A 17,265-nucleotide genomic window follows, 5' to 3' on the forward strand; every position below is an offset into this window, starting at 1 on the left:
AGTCCTTTGCTGTGCAGAAGCTTTTTAGTTTGATACAGTCCCACTTGTTCATTTTTTTTTTGTTTCCCTTGCCCAGGGAGATAAGCTCATGAAGAAGTTGCTCATGTTTATGTCCAAAAGATTTTTGTCTATGTTTTTTTCTAAGTTTTATGGTTTCGTGACTTACATTCAGGTCTTTGATCTATTCTGAATTTACTTCTGTTTATGGGGTTAGACAATAATCCAGTTTCATTCTCTTACATGTAGCTGTCCAGTTTTGCCAACACCAGCTGTTGAAGAGGCTGTCATTTCCCCATTGTATATCCATGGCTCCTATATCGTATATTAATTGACCATATATGTTTGAGTTTATATCTGGTCTCTCTATTCTATTCCACTGGTCTATGGATCTATTCTTGTGCTACTACCAAATTGTCTTGATTACTGTGGCTTTTTAGTAAAGCTTGAAGTCAGGGAGTGTAATTTCCCCCATTTTATTCTTCCTTCTCAGGATTGCTTTGGCTATTTGAGGTTTTTTTGCAGTTACATAAGAATTTTAGAACTATTTGTTCCAGTTCATTGAAGAATGCTATAGGTATTTTGATAGGTATTGCATTGAATCTGTAGATTGCTTTAGGCAGGCTGGCCATTTTGACAATATTAATTCTTCCTAGCCAAGAGCATGTGATGAATTTCCATTTATTAGTGTCCTCTTTAATTTCTCTTAAGAGTGTCTTGTAGTTTTCAGGGTGTAGGTCTTTCACTTCCTTGGTTAGGTTTATTCCTAGGTATTTTATTCTTTTTGATGCAGTTATGAATGGAATTGTTTTCCTGATTTCTCTTTCTGCTAGTTCATCGTTAGTGTATAGGAATGCAACAGATTTCTGTGTATTAATTTTGTATCCTGCAACTTTGCTGAATTCAGTTATTAGATCTAGTAGTTTTGGAGTGGATTCTTTAGGTTTTTGTATGTACAATGTCATGTCATATGCGAAGAGTGACAGTTTGGCTTCTTCCTTACCAATCTGGATGTCTTTTATTTCTTTGTGTTGTCTGATTGCCATGGATAGGACCTCCAATACTATGTTGAATAACAGTGGAGAGAGAGGGCATCTTTGTTTTGTTTCTGGTCTTAGGGGAAAAGCTTTCAGCTTTTTGCTGTTAAGTATAATGTTGGCTGTGGGTTCGTCATATATGGCCTTTATTATGTTGAGGTACTTGCCCTCTATACCCATTTTGTTGAAAGTTTTTATCATGAATGGATGTTGAATTTTCTCAAATGCTTTTTCAGCATCTATGGAGGTGATCATTTAGTTTTTGTCCTTCTTTTTATTGATGTGGTGTATGATGTTGATGGATTTTTGAATGTTGTACCATCCTTGCATCCCTGAGATGAATCCCACTTGATCATGGTGTATGATTCTCTTGATGTATTTTTTAATTTGGTTTGCCTGTATTTTGTGGTGTATTTTTGCATCTATGTTCATAAGGGATATTGGTCTGTAGTTTTCTTTTTTGTGGTGTCTTTGCCTGGTTTTGGTATTAGAGTGATGCTGGCTTCATCAAATGTGTTTGGGAATATTCCCTCCTCTTCTATTTTTTGGAAAACTTTAAGGAGAATGGGTATTATGTCACCTCTAAATGTCTGATAAAATTCAGCAGTGAATTCATCTGGTCTGGAGATTTTGTTCTTGGGTAGTTTTTTGATTACTGATTTAATTTTGTTGCTGTTAATTGATCTGTTTAGATTTTCTGTTTCTCCCTTGGTCAATCTTGGAAGGTTGTATTTTTCTAGAAAGTTGTCCATTTCTTCTAGGTTATCCAGTTTGTTAGCATATAGATTTTCATAGTATTCCACCAGGCACATTCTTTCATGTAACCACAAAATAGCCAACTATCGGGGAGGAAAACTTTCCCTCTACCCTCTTAGGTTCAGTGTTAGGGGGCCTCTTAATTTAACTGACAAAGACTAACCAGAGAAAAGGAATACACATTTATTCATATTTTTATCTGCACTGGAATTCACAGAAAATAAGTCATATTCAAAGAAGCAGTTAGGCTTGGGAGCTTATATGCACTTCTTAACAAAGGAAAGAGGATTTGAGATTCAAGGGGATATAAATTGCAGAGAAGTGACTAAGAAATGTGTGGGGGAACCAATGGAAGATTAAAGACATTTTGGTAAGGTTTGCTTATGCAGACTCATCTCCGTGCCAGATCCATCTCCAGTGGTGAGTCACTCTTCTCATCCCAGTACAGGGGCAGAACGAAATTTATGCCACCCTCACAAATGTAAATGTATACGCTGCTTTTAGGGAGATCGGGAGAGGGCAGAGATGTCTCCCTGTTTTTATTGATTCTTAACTTCCTTTTCTCAAAATAATCCCTATGTCAAAGTGGAGTATTGTCAGATGGCATATACTGATTGCCTTTACATTGAAATTAGGAAATGAACATTGATACAGTACCACACTCACAAAAAAGAATGAGTATGAACTATTCCTATCTTAAATTAAAATCAGCTTACCACCATAGTAGGAAAGATATTTGATATTTGTTTATTACATTAACATTAAATAAGATTGCAACTTAAAAAAATTATTTTAAAATGCAATTTTTATTAAAAATTTTAAAATAAGTAAAAAAAGAAATAAGGTACAGTTATTACATATGTGTGTGCAGACACCATACATTTCTCCCTCTCTCCTGCACTCAAAATTCAAATTGAAAACCTTTACAGAGAACGTGAGCCACGCCAGAAACTAGTTTCTACCTGAACTGAATGCAGAGTGCCCTCTAGAGGCATCATTCAATCAATGCATATTTGCAATTGCACATGAACCTACTTAAATTTCTATAGGTTTTCAGAAAGTTCTTGTTAAACACATAGGTTTACTCTACACATAACAATAACTGATCATGATTTGATTCAGCATATGTACAACCCCTAACAAAATTAATAATGCAAGGGATCTGACAAAAAGTGCCTCCTGCTTTATCAGCTGGAGGAAAGAACTGGGAAAGTGCTATCAAAAGAGAAGACATTGAAGTGCATATGTCATTTTGTGATCTTTGATAAAGATGTTAGATGAAATCTCCCAAAGGTTTTATGCAGAAGGAATGTCTTCCTTATTTATTCCATTATTTCCTCAACAGCCATAGACAAATCAGGTATAGATTCAGATTGGCAGGCTGTCTCACCTATCAGTTAGTTGGCTCTGTACCTTAGTTCACACTGCTGCAGGTTCAAAATTGCTGATGAATTAAAATCAAGAATTGTAATCATGTCTTGACATGAAACTCCACAAAAGATGTGAAAAAATCACATTTGAATTGATACAGTTTGAAAAAATATTATTTAATGATCAATTAATAGAAAGGGACATTATTATTATAAAAGTTATAGTGTCTTAGTTACTTAATACCTCAGATACAGTATTAAAAGCATCTGTTTCTTACCATCTTTGCTATAATTGAAAAGAATTTGAATACAATTATTTTACCAATGGCTGTTCCTCTTAAAAAAAGCTCTTTCAAATATTTGTGCCAATGAAATTCATCTTTAACAATACTGATTTAAGAGAATAGTTTTAAGATGATATTGGTTTGTTAATTGATGATAATTTTTACCTAAATACATAGTTAGTAAACATTATTGAGATACTAGGGAAAATACTATGACTTAAAATTTAGTCTTCTAATCTTTCTAGACAAAGTTACAACTGGGTACTATGTAAGCAGAGATTTGAGAGACACGGTTTGATGAATTAAAGGAAAACTATAGCTGACAGAAGAATGTGGCTTATCAGATGAGTGTTTCAGATCTAATTTAGCTCCTTTGTTTTTTTGATATAGAAACAACTGTAAAATATATCAATTAATGTTTCTGATGAAATTTTTATTTCCAAGAACATTCTAGGGGAAGAACATTCTTTCCTCCATCTATCTTATGTCTCAGCTGGGGCTCTGTAACAAATGACAACTTAACAAGAGAAAAGCATACACATTTATGTTTTCTGTGCAATGAGAGCCCTCATATGAAAAAGAAGACCCAAAGAAATGGCAAAACTTGAATGCTGTACCAGGTTGAACAAAAAGAAGCTTTTGTGGAAAAGTAATATACATGGGGAGGCTAAAGAAAGATAAGAATAATTTTAACAAGTCTGTTTATGCAGAATTCTTTCTCAGTCTTAACTTTCTGTCCTTGATGATAAGAATGCTCTTTTCTCCTAGTTTTATCTCCTGTTTTCAGGAAGAAAAAGGAGAGATCAGAGAACTCTTCTTGCATCTGCTATTTTCAAGTGCCTGTAGCTGGAAATAATTCTATTGGTCATATTTTGGGGCAGCATATTCTGCTAGCCTTCAACATACACAATAAAATATATATAATTGTTCTGGGCATGTATAGCTAGTTTAATTTTGTTTTCTTCCAGATGTTCATCAATATATCAACATGAGTAAACAGTTGACCTTTGAACAATATGAGTTGAACTGTGCAGGTCTACCTATACACAGATTTTTTTCAGTAAATGTATTGGAATATATTTTAGAGATCTGCAACAACCTAAGAAAACATTTTGTTTTCTCTAGCTTACTTTATTGTCAGCATACAGTAAATAATGCATGTAACATACAAAATATGTGCCAATCAATTGTTTATGTTATTAGTAAGGCTTCTGATCAACAGTAGGTTGTTGGTAGTTAAGTTTCTGGGGAGTCAAAAGTTATTTGTGGATTTTAAACTGTGTAGCGGGTGAGCACCTCTCAACTGTACCTTGTTCAAGGGTCTGCTATATTGACACTACAGAACCATGGTGCAGATGCATTGAACTTGCCTGGAATTCTAGGGCTTGTAGTGGAAAAGTGTGTCATCTGATACAGTACTCTTAGCTGTTAAGCCTCTGTCAGCTCCTTTTCCCAGAAGCAGATGTAATGAGATGAAGAGAGGAGACATAACATGGCTACCACAGAGAGAAGGCATCTAAAGAGGACAGAGAAGCAACCCACACATGACTTCTTAATATCAGTCCCTCCTTCAGTACTACCTTGTATCTTCATTGACCTCAGCTCTAGTTGTTCTTGACTATTTGTTCTCTTGTCAAATATTTATTATCACTGTAAGTCTCTGGAGATACAATGGTTAACAAGTAAACCTGTCCCTGCCCTCAGGGGTTTCTACTCTCCTGGCGGACATGAGTGAGTAAACATGCAATTACAGTAAAGTATAAGCTGTGTAATGATTGCTATGAAAAGACCTAGTGGAACATTTCATGCAATCTGGGGTTCTGTTTCCCTCCCGTACTTAAGGCAAGAACTGTAGGATGGTTTACATTTAGCCGGACAAAAAGGCCAAGGTGTGCATGTACCAGAATATCTTTAATCGAAATAGTGTGTATTCAGAGATGCTATACCTATGACAGTCTGTCACTCTGCCCTTGTGAACCAGAGAGTTTCACTCAGGGAAGAGTAGTTCCAATAGGAGGCCAATCCTACCTCAGTAGGACAGCTGTAGGAGGACATGATTTCTACAGATTTTTGCTCACTGGTACCCTTTCCTGGCCTGAACAGCACCTGCAGCTGTACTCCATCTCTGCTCCAGTCTAGCTCCTCTGCCCTCCTGGACCTCCTGGGTGCAGCCACAGAGGTTTGGCTTGGTTATGTGGCATCAGTTCAGTGAGCTGGTGCAACACAAAAGCAGAGGAAATAAACAGGCATCCAGCCAAGAATACAGATCAAGGGCAATAACAAAGTCCATGTATATCAGAAATATTCCTCAACCTCTGGGCTTTCATTTCAGACATGTAAAGACCATTTTTAGATATCAATTTAAATTATTAAACCACATAGCCATGATTAAAACTTTAGATATATTTATTCTTTTGGGAGTCCAATGCTACTTTAAAATTCTCTGAGAAATCTTTTCTCTTCTAACTTCTTAAGCTTCAACTGTTAAAAGTTCCCAGTTACTGAAAGAATTAATGCATTATGACTTGCTCATCTAAAACACATATATACAGAGTAATTTTTTTCTTGAGTAATTTGTTTCTCTCCAAATTAGCCAGGGGAGAACTCAGAGTACTAATCATAATAACAATGTTGTAAATGCAGTAAAACCTAAAAACTACTGCTTGAGTGTAGTCTTTTAGACAGCATTTCTCATTCACCTCTAACTCAAAGGTTATAATTCTTAGTTTTTGAACATCTGGAAACATTTCCATTATAGAAGAACCTGATACTGAGTTTTTTCTTGTCTTATATGAAAATATGCTTTGTTCTCCAGAATCTTCCTAAAAAGACTTGGCTTATGACATAAGATCAAAACATAAAATCTGACCTTGGCAACAGACTGGGAGGAAATGTGGACATTTGAGGTGGGTGAGTGTGTGGAGGAAGGAAGAAGATGAGGGTCCTTAATTCCTGCAGAGGCTCTTCTGTCTGTCACTTAACCCCTCGGAGCTTCATTTCTGTGTCTTGTTAATGCAGGAGATGAATGAAATGATCTTCCGGTTATTTGCAAGATTGTGGCTATCTGTTTTGTCAATTGAGTGTGATTACTTTCTTCAGGAACTTAATTGAACTTGCCAAATGAGGCTACAATAGCATGCAACCATGAAAACTGGGTCTGGTGGTTTTGGGTCGCCTGCTCACCATGTCATTATCAGCAACTGGAAATTCAAATGGTCTTCAAATATAGATGTCCAGTATGTTAATGCTGATGTACAAAAGGTTAAAATTATGGCTGTATTAGAAATATAAAATGAACATATGTCTATGGTTTTAATTCAACTCATTAATTAATGAAACATCCAGAAAGATAAGGAGGTACATTCAAAAAGCCATTTGAAGAGCTGGGTATTTATAAGGCAATTTAATAAAGGAATGTTAGAATAAGATGGTTAGATTAGTTAAAGCCCTGCAAGGTAGTAAGCCATAATTATATTTCTTTTTTTTTTTATTGAAGGGTAGTTGACACACAGTATTACATTAGTTTCAGGTGTACAACACAGTGATTTAACATTTATATACATGATAATTCTAGGTACCAGCTATCACCATACCAAGTTGTTACAATATTTTGACTATATTCCTTATGCTATACATTACATCCCGCTTACTTATTTATTTTACACATAATTATATTTCTACCAGGGAAAATGTTGCAAATCTGGGGTTGCAAATTAACAATGTCTAGGCCCTATTCAAATAGCAAAATTTAAATAATTGAATAATCTTTTGGCGAGCCTATTAAACAATGGTATTCAAAGACACACTATATTGTCAGAATTTTTTTATAGGAAAGAAATAAATCCTATTTTCTTCTATAAAATGAACCTAAGGCAATGAGCCAGCTGACATTCATGAAACAAAATGAATTTCACTAACTATAAACAGAATATAAAAATATTCTCATCCACTAAATTCTTACATTAAAGAAAAATCTATAAGATTTTCTAAGTATGATATAAAACCCAAGTAGGTGACATGGCTGCCTTTTATGCGAGGTGTGACTAAACTTGTTGATTATCCGTTAAACCAAACTGAAATTATTTTGTGCTTTGTAAATTGTTTTTCTTTTCAGTACGACACTAAGTTTATGATTCCTATTTTCCAAACTCATTTGTTAAAGTGTTTGGTAACTGGGCCACCCCCTCAGAGTAGTAACAGTGGTATCAGTCACTGAGCACCAACAGCATGCCTAGCACTGTACTAACCATTGTACATATCGCTGTTTTTACTGATAACCTCACAATATAACATTATTTTCCTCTTTTTATAAACCAGGCCAATAGGGTTCATAGAGGGCAAGGGACTTCATTTGGGTCCCACTGTTATGTTCAACTCTGAAATCTTACCCTCTACTTTCTACTGCATCATAATGCTTTCTTCGGAGCTTTCTGCTTAAGTTCTGAGGCATCCTCATCATGGCGAGAACGCTGGTTGTAACCGCAGTGGGAAGGGAAGTGAGTGCCGGTCCTGCCGGGCCCAGACTCTCTCGCGCTTCACTCCTTGCACATCCTTTCAGGTTCCAGCTAGTCCCTTTATCAAGGAAGCCTCTGCTGACTAATTATCTGAGACAGCTTTCTCACACCATCACTCCTGTCCCTTAGTTCTATTTTATTTTCTTCTTAGAACATTTTGTTATTTTTATTTTTTATGATTTATTTGCTTCAGTTCTGTTCCCAGACCCTGTGTGCTCAAGCCCTGTCCCAGCCACCGTGGTCAGCACTGAGACCTGCTAACTCCTACATGTCACCAGAAGCTTCCCTATGTCTGGTCACCGCCACATAGGTCTCTTCCTCTTTGCTGTCACTTCCTGCAGTGACGAAAGTCACTGAACCTGTGGCCACCACACTGAGGCTCACTGTGCACCAAGTCCAGGAACCCACCAGCCCCTGAGGGCCTGTTGCTCTTTGGCTATTGTTCTGAGGGACATGTACTGAGCCCTACTCTCAAGAGAGCATGCAGGGCTCCCTCCTGAGGCAGAACCTTCACTGCCCTGTCCAAATGAAAAAGGAAAGGGTGGCTGCTGGCCTCTAAGCATGTTTACCACTAAAGCTGAGATAGTTCGAGAACCATCACTGCTCATGATTATTGCTGTGAAAAGTCAGTGCCCTACAATAATGGACACTCGATAAATTATTGTTGAATATTGAAGGAGGCACATAATTCAAGTATAGAAGAACAAGGCAGCCATGAGAGGAAGGTCCTGAGCTCAAGGGTCCATACCAAAGCTCCTATTAGTGTTTCTGTGCTTAATGATTTATGTCTCAACTTTATCAGTCCTCTGAGTCTCAGGTTACTGCATACATTTTAAGTGAGCATCCAATTTAATGGTTAGATTTGAGTTAATGTTAGGTGTCCTGAGTTAAACTTCATCCTGGAATCACATTTACTCAGTGACAAATATTTACTGAGCCCACACTATTTTCTAAGAAGGGACAGAGCAGTGAATAAAAACAGACAAAGCTCCTCTTCTTTTATGAGACATGGACTAGACAAACAGTAAGTATATAAGAAATAATAAACATAAAAATAATAAGTTCTAAGAAGAAAGTAAAACAGAAGTAAGGGACAGCAGAAATGATATGACAGAGCTGTTTCAGATAGGCTCATCAGCAGAGAGAGGCTTTCTTGATAGAGTGACCTTTGAGGCAGGACCTGAATGGCATCGGGGAGCTGGTCATGTGTAGGTAACAGCAAATACCTAGGGCCTGGAGTGGGAATCATGTTTATCATGTTCCATAAACTGTGATGGGGCAAGTGCACCTGGAAAATAAAAGCAGAGAGCAAGCGAGTAGACACTGAGCTCAGAAACATGGCAAGGGGCCAGACCACTTGAGATTTGGAGGTCATAGTGGGTCATATCAAAATGAACCTCCCTGGGGTTTGTAAGGCTGAGTAACATATTTGCCACACAGGGCAATGTAGGACCAGTATTGTGACCTCTTGGCAGGCAAATCTGCTTCAGAGTAAATCAGAAAGCTGCCTCAGGGACTTAGAATGTGAAGTCCAATTCTAGTCTGGGGGAAATCTAATTAATATGGAGGATTTAGGCCAGTTATTAAAACAACTTTGTGGCCCCTCTCAGAGGAGTTGTGGGAAACAACGAAGATAGTTCAAACTCAGTGCTAGGTATATGAAAACTTTTGGGCCATGAAGGATTTACTGTAGACCCAGTAGCTTGTAATATACAGTGACATCATATGTGGGACATGAGGTATAGACATTACACAGCCTGAAAGAATAAATATAGATACCTTTCTATCTATATGAATATAGATATATTATCTAGGTACTTTATATTACAAATAATGGAAACCAAACAAAGCTAGCTTATAAAAAAAAAGACAAAGATAATTCATTATAAAGGCATGGGCTGGTTCACAGACTCAAAGGATAAGAAGACAGTTATGCCTTAGAAAGGGCTTATCTGGAACTAGAAAATTGTCAAGACACTCTCCATCTTATAGCTCTATTCTCCTACCCATGTGCTTCACTCTTATGCGAGAAGTGAATCTTATTGGCCAAGCTGGGATCAGTTGTTTACTCTTGGTCCAATCAGTTATAACCAAGGAAGTGAGATCAGGTAGTGTCAACAAGCATGGCTGTGAGAACATGCTCCTGAAAGTCACCTTTAAAGAAGATAGGGGACTGGGCAGACAATCCAAGCAACTGCTGCCACATAGCCATGTGATTAGATCACCCACCTACATATTATTTTATGTGGAGACAACTTTGAAAAGTATTCATGAAAGATCTACCCTAATCCAAGGGGTTTATTTTTAGGGGGTAAAAAGTGATAAGGCAGGCAAAAAAATATGTATAGAAAAATCACATAATGTATGCAAAATTTTTCTTGTGACTCATGTTGTTAATGAGGAAATTACTCCATCATGTCAACATGGTGTGGCCTGATTCAGCAAATCTGGTTTAAATCTTATCATTATCAGTTAATGGTCATGTGAATGTGAGCAATTCATTCAGGTGTTCAGATAAATAAAGCAGTTGGCATAGAGTCTGCTTGAGGGAACTTCCAGATACTCTTTGACTTATATAATATTTCCATTTTGGTGGCAAAGAATTGCTTAGGGATATGTTCTCAGGTTAACTGAAGACATACAGCAAAAATGGTTAAGGGACAGGCTGTACAGTGTTATTTACAATAGGCAAGACATGTAAACAACCTAAGCATCTATCAATGGGTGAATGGATAAAGAAGTTGTTGTATATACATACGATGAGATATTTTTCAGCCATTAAAAAAAGGAAATACTACCATTTGTGACAACATGGATGGAAGTTGAAGTCATCATACTAAATGAAATGTAAGTCACAGAAGGATAAATACCATACTATCTCACTTATGTATAGAATCTGAAAAAAATAAAAAACCAAAAATGTCAAACTCATAAACAAAGAGTTGGATTTGTAGTTACCAGAGGCAGAGAGTCGGGGAGGGGGAGTAAATGGAAGAGGTTAGTCAAAGGTAGAAATTCCCAGTTATAAGATCAATAAGTATTACAGATGTGCACAACATGACCACTATAGTTAACACTGCTGTATGAGATAGAAGAAAGTTGTTAAAGAGAATGGATCCTAAGAGTTCTCATCACAAGGAGAATATTTTTTTCTTTTTATTTTACCTATATGAAATGATGGATGTTAACTAAACCTATTGTGGTAATAATTTCACAGTATATGTAAATCAAACCATCATGCTCTGTACCTTAAACTCATACCGTGATTATGTCAATTATTTCTCAACAAAACTACAAAATAGAAACACACACACACACACACACACAAAGAGACAGGCTACAGAATGCTACAGATCTGAGTTTGATCTTGACCCAGCCAATGTTTTGCATTTTGACCTCATAAATTAGTATATAAATTAACTTCCTAAGCCCAAATTTACTCACCTGTAAAATGAATGTAATTGACTACTTCAGTGGATTGTTGTGCCCCTTGAATAAGAAAATGAATGTAACTCAACCTGGCTCACTGTGAGTGCTCAATATTGGTCATTGTTATCACTTGCATAAACATGCAAGTAAAGGAAAATTAAATTCTAAACTCATTAAAGTATTCTTATGGCATGGATTAATGAAAACAAAATGAGACTAGAGATCTGGAGACTCTAGAGGGGTATTGCATACAAGTAACACTACCATGTCATTCACAAACTCATTGTACATTTGGCTAATTTTTAATCACATTTATAAAATGTGACTTTCCTGTGTTCCCTTGGACAGATGTGAAAGCATGGAGCTGGACAATAAAATTCGTGATCTGATTGAGAGGAATATGTCTCCTGATCTAAAAAGCGCCATGCCAAGTCACAGAAATCCATGTTCTCTGAAGGTAAGAAAACATCTTCTTGTCTACTTTTTTCTCAAAATACCTTTCAACAGTGTGTTCACCAAGAAGAATTTATGGGGACAGTCCCCTAATCACTTACAGTAACATACTTCCTTGACCGCTGAGAGGATAAAGAAAACTAGTATAAAACTTCTCTTACACAGTCACTTCCTGTTACTAAAAAATCCCTTCAGCGCAAGCACTTTAGAGTTTAAAGTGTGATACCAGGTGACAGGGACCACAGGAAAGCAAGGGGGAGCTCAGGCTACTAGAAAGAACATTTAATACAGTGATGTCTCTCTTCTGGGAGGAAGTAACCCAATTTATGTAAACTCACTGATAACAATACAACTCATGTCAATTTTTTTAAAGAAAAAACAAAGAACTCCTGATTAAAGTAGTTGACTTGGAATTTCCTTTTGTTTCAGGATATCTGTCTATGGTGCTTTATATAAGTAAATAAGATTTAGGGATAAACTTATCCCTTTCTAGAAATGCCTCCAAAATGACATCAACTCTGAAGCTCTTTTGCCCTCTTGATTAGAAACTGCTTTAATGATCATTTTTTGACTGCATGGCTGACATTTTAAAAATTACATTATTTAGCACTTCTACATTGGCCCTTCTTTCTAAAGTTATTTGTGTTCATTGTGGAAAAGCTATGCTGAGCACAGAGAAATCTATAAAGATCATGTAAAGACAGATTTACCCTGGGACTAATGATGCTTAGATTCACCCTAAAACAAAATGTACTTTTGTACCTAACTTGCATTCACAAATTTGTACCTTTTTCTCTTAAAGGAGGCCCCAGAATTGTATAAACCTCAGTTTCGCTAAACACAGATCTGCCTCTGAAATCTTTTCTAATCCCACCAGTCCTAGAGAGCATTTATAAGTATTTAGTCCCTCTGTGTTTCTTTTTCTGTGACACACACACACACACACACACACACACACACACACACACACACACACGTGCACATACATCCTGTTTTGATAAACCTATTTTTTTTCACTTTATATGTTGTGGATACTCCTGTATCTCTATCGTTCATTCACTTAATAAATAAATGATACTGCAGGTGTCCTAGTTCTATGTCCATTTTTTCTGTTTAGAAACTCCCTCTTCCTGAAGAGGTAGTCGTTTATTTTCAGCTAGAAGTGAGTATCTGCTAATGGTTAGGAGCCAAGGAAGGCTTATCTCCCCTTCTCTTTCTTCTCTTCTTATCCCTGCTTGCAGCCCTCATACATACACCTCTAATTCCCAATTAGGACTTTTTTATTCCATGGAAATGTGTCCTTTTCTTTAACAGCCTTCTTGTCTAATCCCAGAAAGAAATATAAAGAGAATTTTAATCCCCTTCAGTTCCCTGATCCTCATATTCGCTGGTTATCAGCACCTAACATTCAGATGCTCCTGACAGACTTCCCTCTCAATTCCATTAGTTTTGTCTTCTGGGTTCCTTCTTGTATGGTAACGACCTCTTCTACATCACATTGCCGTCTCTTGGTAAGTAGTTCCCATTATTTTGGGGACTTAATTAAAACTTGTTTCTCTCTCTAAGATATCACTTCTTCTGTCACTTGCCTGATGAAATGTGCTCATTTTCCCACACTTCACACATCCAAGCAAAAGCTAGCCAGTTCCCAGCTGATTTTTTTTCCTTGTGAAGTGTGAGGTAGATATCTACAGAGAGTGAGATGGTTAGAGGTGAGATCCAGTGTTTAATAAAACTGGGTAAGATATGAAACGGCCAGTGGGAGACAGAGGGACAGAAGAGAGGAACAAACTGGGTTGCTGAGTAGCAGTGGGGATGGTGCTAAGTTTGAAAGTCACCACTTTATGACAAAATCAATCACTAAACAATATTTGGGTTCCTATGTGTTCAACATCTCCACCACCCCTTACCAGCTTAAAATATGCTCATTTCTCCTCCACTTTTAAACATATGTGAGATCCCATATTATGTTATGGGTAGTGATCTAACTTACACTTACACATGATAGTCACACTTTTGATAATGGCAACTAAGACTTTCTGGACCCTTATTACAAGTTCGACCTTGAGAAATCCAATGGTTATTTACGTCTGATCTTGTCACTTGTCCTCTCATTTGCTTTTCATACTACGCACGAAATTCAGCTTTCTTAAGATGTTTTACTCCATTAACATCTATTAAATTAACCCCTTATCACCCTCTGCCTTTCTTTCTCTGATCTTTTCTTCTCACACACCCTCAATGGCTTCTCTTAAATTATTTACCTATATTCTATTTTGTTACCCAGAGATCTGTACATAGCCCTTAGCTCATTAAAATACAAAATAGATGCCAATGACACAAAACACATACACTTACTAAACAGAGCTCTTTTCTACATGCATGTCAATTTTACCTAGTATTTTCAATATTTAATTCAATGTTGTTCCTGTAAAACTGCTTGTTTTTTTCCTCCTCTACATTTCCTACCTTGGTTAATGGATCATTATTCACACAGTCATCAAAATTTGGGCATAATGCTTGATTCCTCCAGGGCTGCCACTCTACACAACACTAGGGGGTACCAGGCTCAGAATAATGCCAACTTTTCTTCACCCTAGACCCTTAAGGTTTTGCCTGTTCTACCTTCAAAATATATTTGGACTTTGTTCCTTTTCCTTTATTCTTATTACTGTGCCATACTTCAGATATTCATTATCTCTTACTCAGACTATTTTCAGGAGATGCCTAATTGGTTTTCCCTTCTTCAGTTTGCTCCACACTAATTCATTTTTGCCAACACAATCTTGCCAATATGCAAGTGCTTAAAACTTAAAAGTAGATTTTTTTCCCTATATCATCATAAAGTCCAAATGCTATGGCTTGATACATAAAATCCTCCATGATTTGCCCCTGCCACCGTTTTAGAACAAAACATTAGAAAGAGGATGTAATATTTGTTGGTCACTTATCATAACAGGTATGGGGGAAAATTTTTTCATATTATGCTTGATATCTACAACACCATGTAAATATGGCTATCCTTATCCTCATTTTTCAGGTGAAGAAAACTAAGGTTCATAGACATCTTAAAATGTTACTTAAATTCACAGAATTGTGGAGTTCTACTGTCAGGATAGGAAACCAAGCTTTTTCTTACTGTGTCATGCTATCTTCTACATAGCCCACCACTTCCCAACATGCTACTTATGCTCTAGCCACCCCATAATCCTTTAACAGGCCATAAAGTTTTGTAGGCTATCCCTTTTCACATGATGTGTATTCTTTGTGGAAATTCCTTTCTCCTTGCTGATTGGGTGAATTGTCTTTATGCCAACTCGAACTGTTCAGGGTACCTTTAACCACCCTCTCTCTAGTCCCACAGAGTTACTCAAGTCCCCCTCTTGCTCTGCCCTAAATCTTTACCTGCTTTATACCTAATCATACGGTCTATAGCCTTGGTTTTGTGATCATTTACGTACAGATGCGCCTTCCCCATTAGTCATGGGCTTTTGAGGATGGAGTATAATGTTCCATGGAGGTATAAAGTGTCATGACAGAGAGGTTTTTCTAGAAGGCACCAGTGTTAAATAACATGTTTGATTTCATGAACCATGGTAAAGTGAGATTTACAATCAACTTATCTCTAGGGTCTCTCCACAAATAATTCCCGAAGTCTGCAGGGGAATATTGAGTGAGCACTCATAAACGTAGTCTCGCAGCTCCAGTGTGGAAGCCACCATTGGTCTCATCCATTCTGGTCTCCTGAAGTCGTCAGATGATTGTCAGATGTTCACCTACCACTGTGGCCTATAGACGTCAGCCGTACTGTTCTGGGGAGCCCTGCTGTTCATCTCCTGGTGGTGCCCAATGCAGGATATGTCCCCCAGAGCCCCAAAGGCAGCTAAACATTATTGTTTTTTTCACTTTAGTGGAGAGATGTTTTCTTTCCCAACTTCAGCTACACAGACCCCCAGTGCTACCTTACATCTATAGTGTTTGCCAGAGACACGTGCCTCAGTCCAGGCAGTTTTCCCTTTAGGTTTCAGCTGCCATGTATAGCATGACTACCCCAGGCCAGCGTTCTGCAAAGCATTTCTGTACATTAGACTCTTTCATCCTTATTCTTCCACAGATGGGAAGTTAGGTTCCTTGAGGCTCAGTGATTTTCTCACAGTCTTACAGTTAATAGGAATTGGGTTCTTGAGCTAAATACAAACCCATTGCCTTATATTTCTTGACTGAATTCCTGCTCCCTTATGTAAGGGTTCCTTGGTGGCTGAGCCAGAGTTCAGGCTGGTGTCAGGAGTGATGCTGTGGTCAGAGCAATCCCTCCTTTCCTGGCTTGGAGCAGCACCATTGGATCAGGCCACTGAGCCTGGACTCTCTGAGAGTAAGTTCTCCTAAGAACAAGCCCTTGGAGTCTTTCTTCATCCCAGTAGACTTCTGGCATATCCTGCTCAATTGTTGTCTGAAGGTCTCTTCAAATATTTGATTACTTGAGTAAAGAGCTTGGTTTCCAGCTGGAATGGCTGCTGAATTATTATTTATTCAGTAGTACTCTGTAGAAGGAAATTGTACATTCAAAACTAAACAAAAGCTTCTTTTTTTTAAATTCTCACTGAAATATTGATAGAACAAAAAGAAGTATAAGAAAACTTCTTTCTGGGTAAAACAAAGGTGAGCCAATGACAAGGGCCTGTAGAGTGTATCTCTTGCTTTCCAGTAAGCATAAGACTGAAAAGAAGCCTCCCTTTCCAGGGGCAGGAAATGAATTTCTTTATGACTTTATGAGATGGGAAGAGTGTAGCTGAATAAAAGAGATGTGATTTAATGAAAGGGCCTGAAACATATGTCAAGCTCGCTTTTTGCTCAACTACCTTTGCCAAGAATAAGTAAAGGGGGAGAATTACTATAAGAGAAAGTGAGTAGACTGACTCATTGCTTTGAAGAAACAGAAAAACATTATTGATGAACATGAGGAACTCTGTCAATATGAAAGTATACTTTGATATTCTGGGATAGTTGAAGCAGAAAGCTGGAAAAAAAGACATTGAAAATCTTGTAGGCAAAAAAATAAATAATTGCTTAAGTGAGGGTAATATTCAAGATTCCAAAATGAGTATTAATGGGAAGTTACGCTAACCAAGACATGATCCTCATACTATGAGGAAATTAACATGTAAACATTAATGTATGACCCTGTAATTGTTTGTCTTGAAATGCAAGAGAAAGTGATAGGGGGCTTGAAATATATATTTAGGACAGCCAAATAACATTTCTGGTAATGTGTGAAAACAGCAATGCAACTTAAGAGTGAGAAGAAAGGGGAGGATTAAAGATGGCGTGAGAGGTGAGACAGAAGCTTCCTCCTAAAACCGCATATAATACGAAATTATAATTAATATGACTAATCCTGAAGGGGCAACAGGAAAGAGGGCTGTGC

At 37.3% G+C, this 17,265-nt stretch overlaps 1 protein-coding gene across 7 annotated transcripts in view; it reads left to right on the top strand.

The window, feature by feature from the left end:
- Positions 1–17,265, top strand: part of TNIP3 (TNFAIP3 interacting protein 3) — a 109,897-nt gene that overhangs the window by 25,317 nt on the left and 67,315 nt on the right. For all 7 annotated transcript variants that reach the window (XR_012131600.1, XM_073237104.1, XM_073237099.1 and 4 more), the window contains exon 2: positions 11,736–11,844. Coding sequence is in view for 6 of the 7 variants with exons in the window: in XM_073237104.1 (XP_073093205.1) it covers positions 11,736–11,844 (109 nt within the window). In the remaining variant the exon portion in view is untranslated. The remainder of the gene's footprint in view (positions 1–11,735; positions 11,845–17,265) is intronic.

The sequence above is a fragment of the Manis javanica genome, chromosome 5, assembly GCF_040802235.1.
Source record: "Manis javanica isolate MJ-LG chromosome 5, MJ_LKY, whole genome shotgun sequence".
NCBI classification, from domain to species: Eukaryota; Metazoa; Chordata; class Mammalia; order Pholidota; family Manidae; genus Manis; species Manis javanica.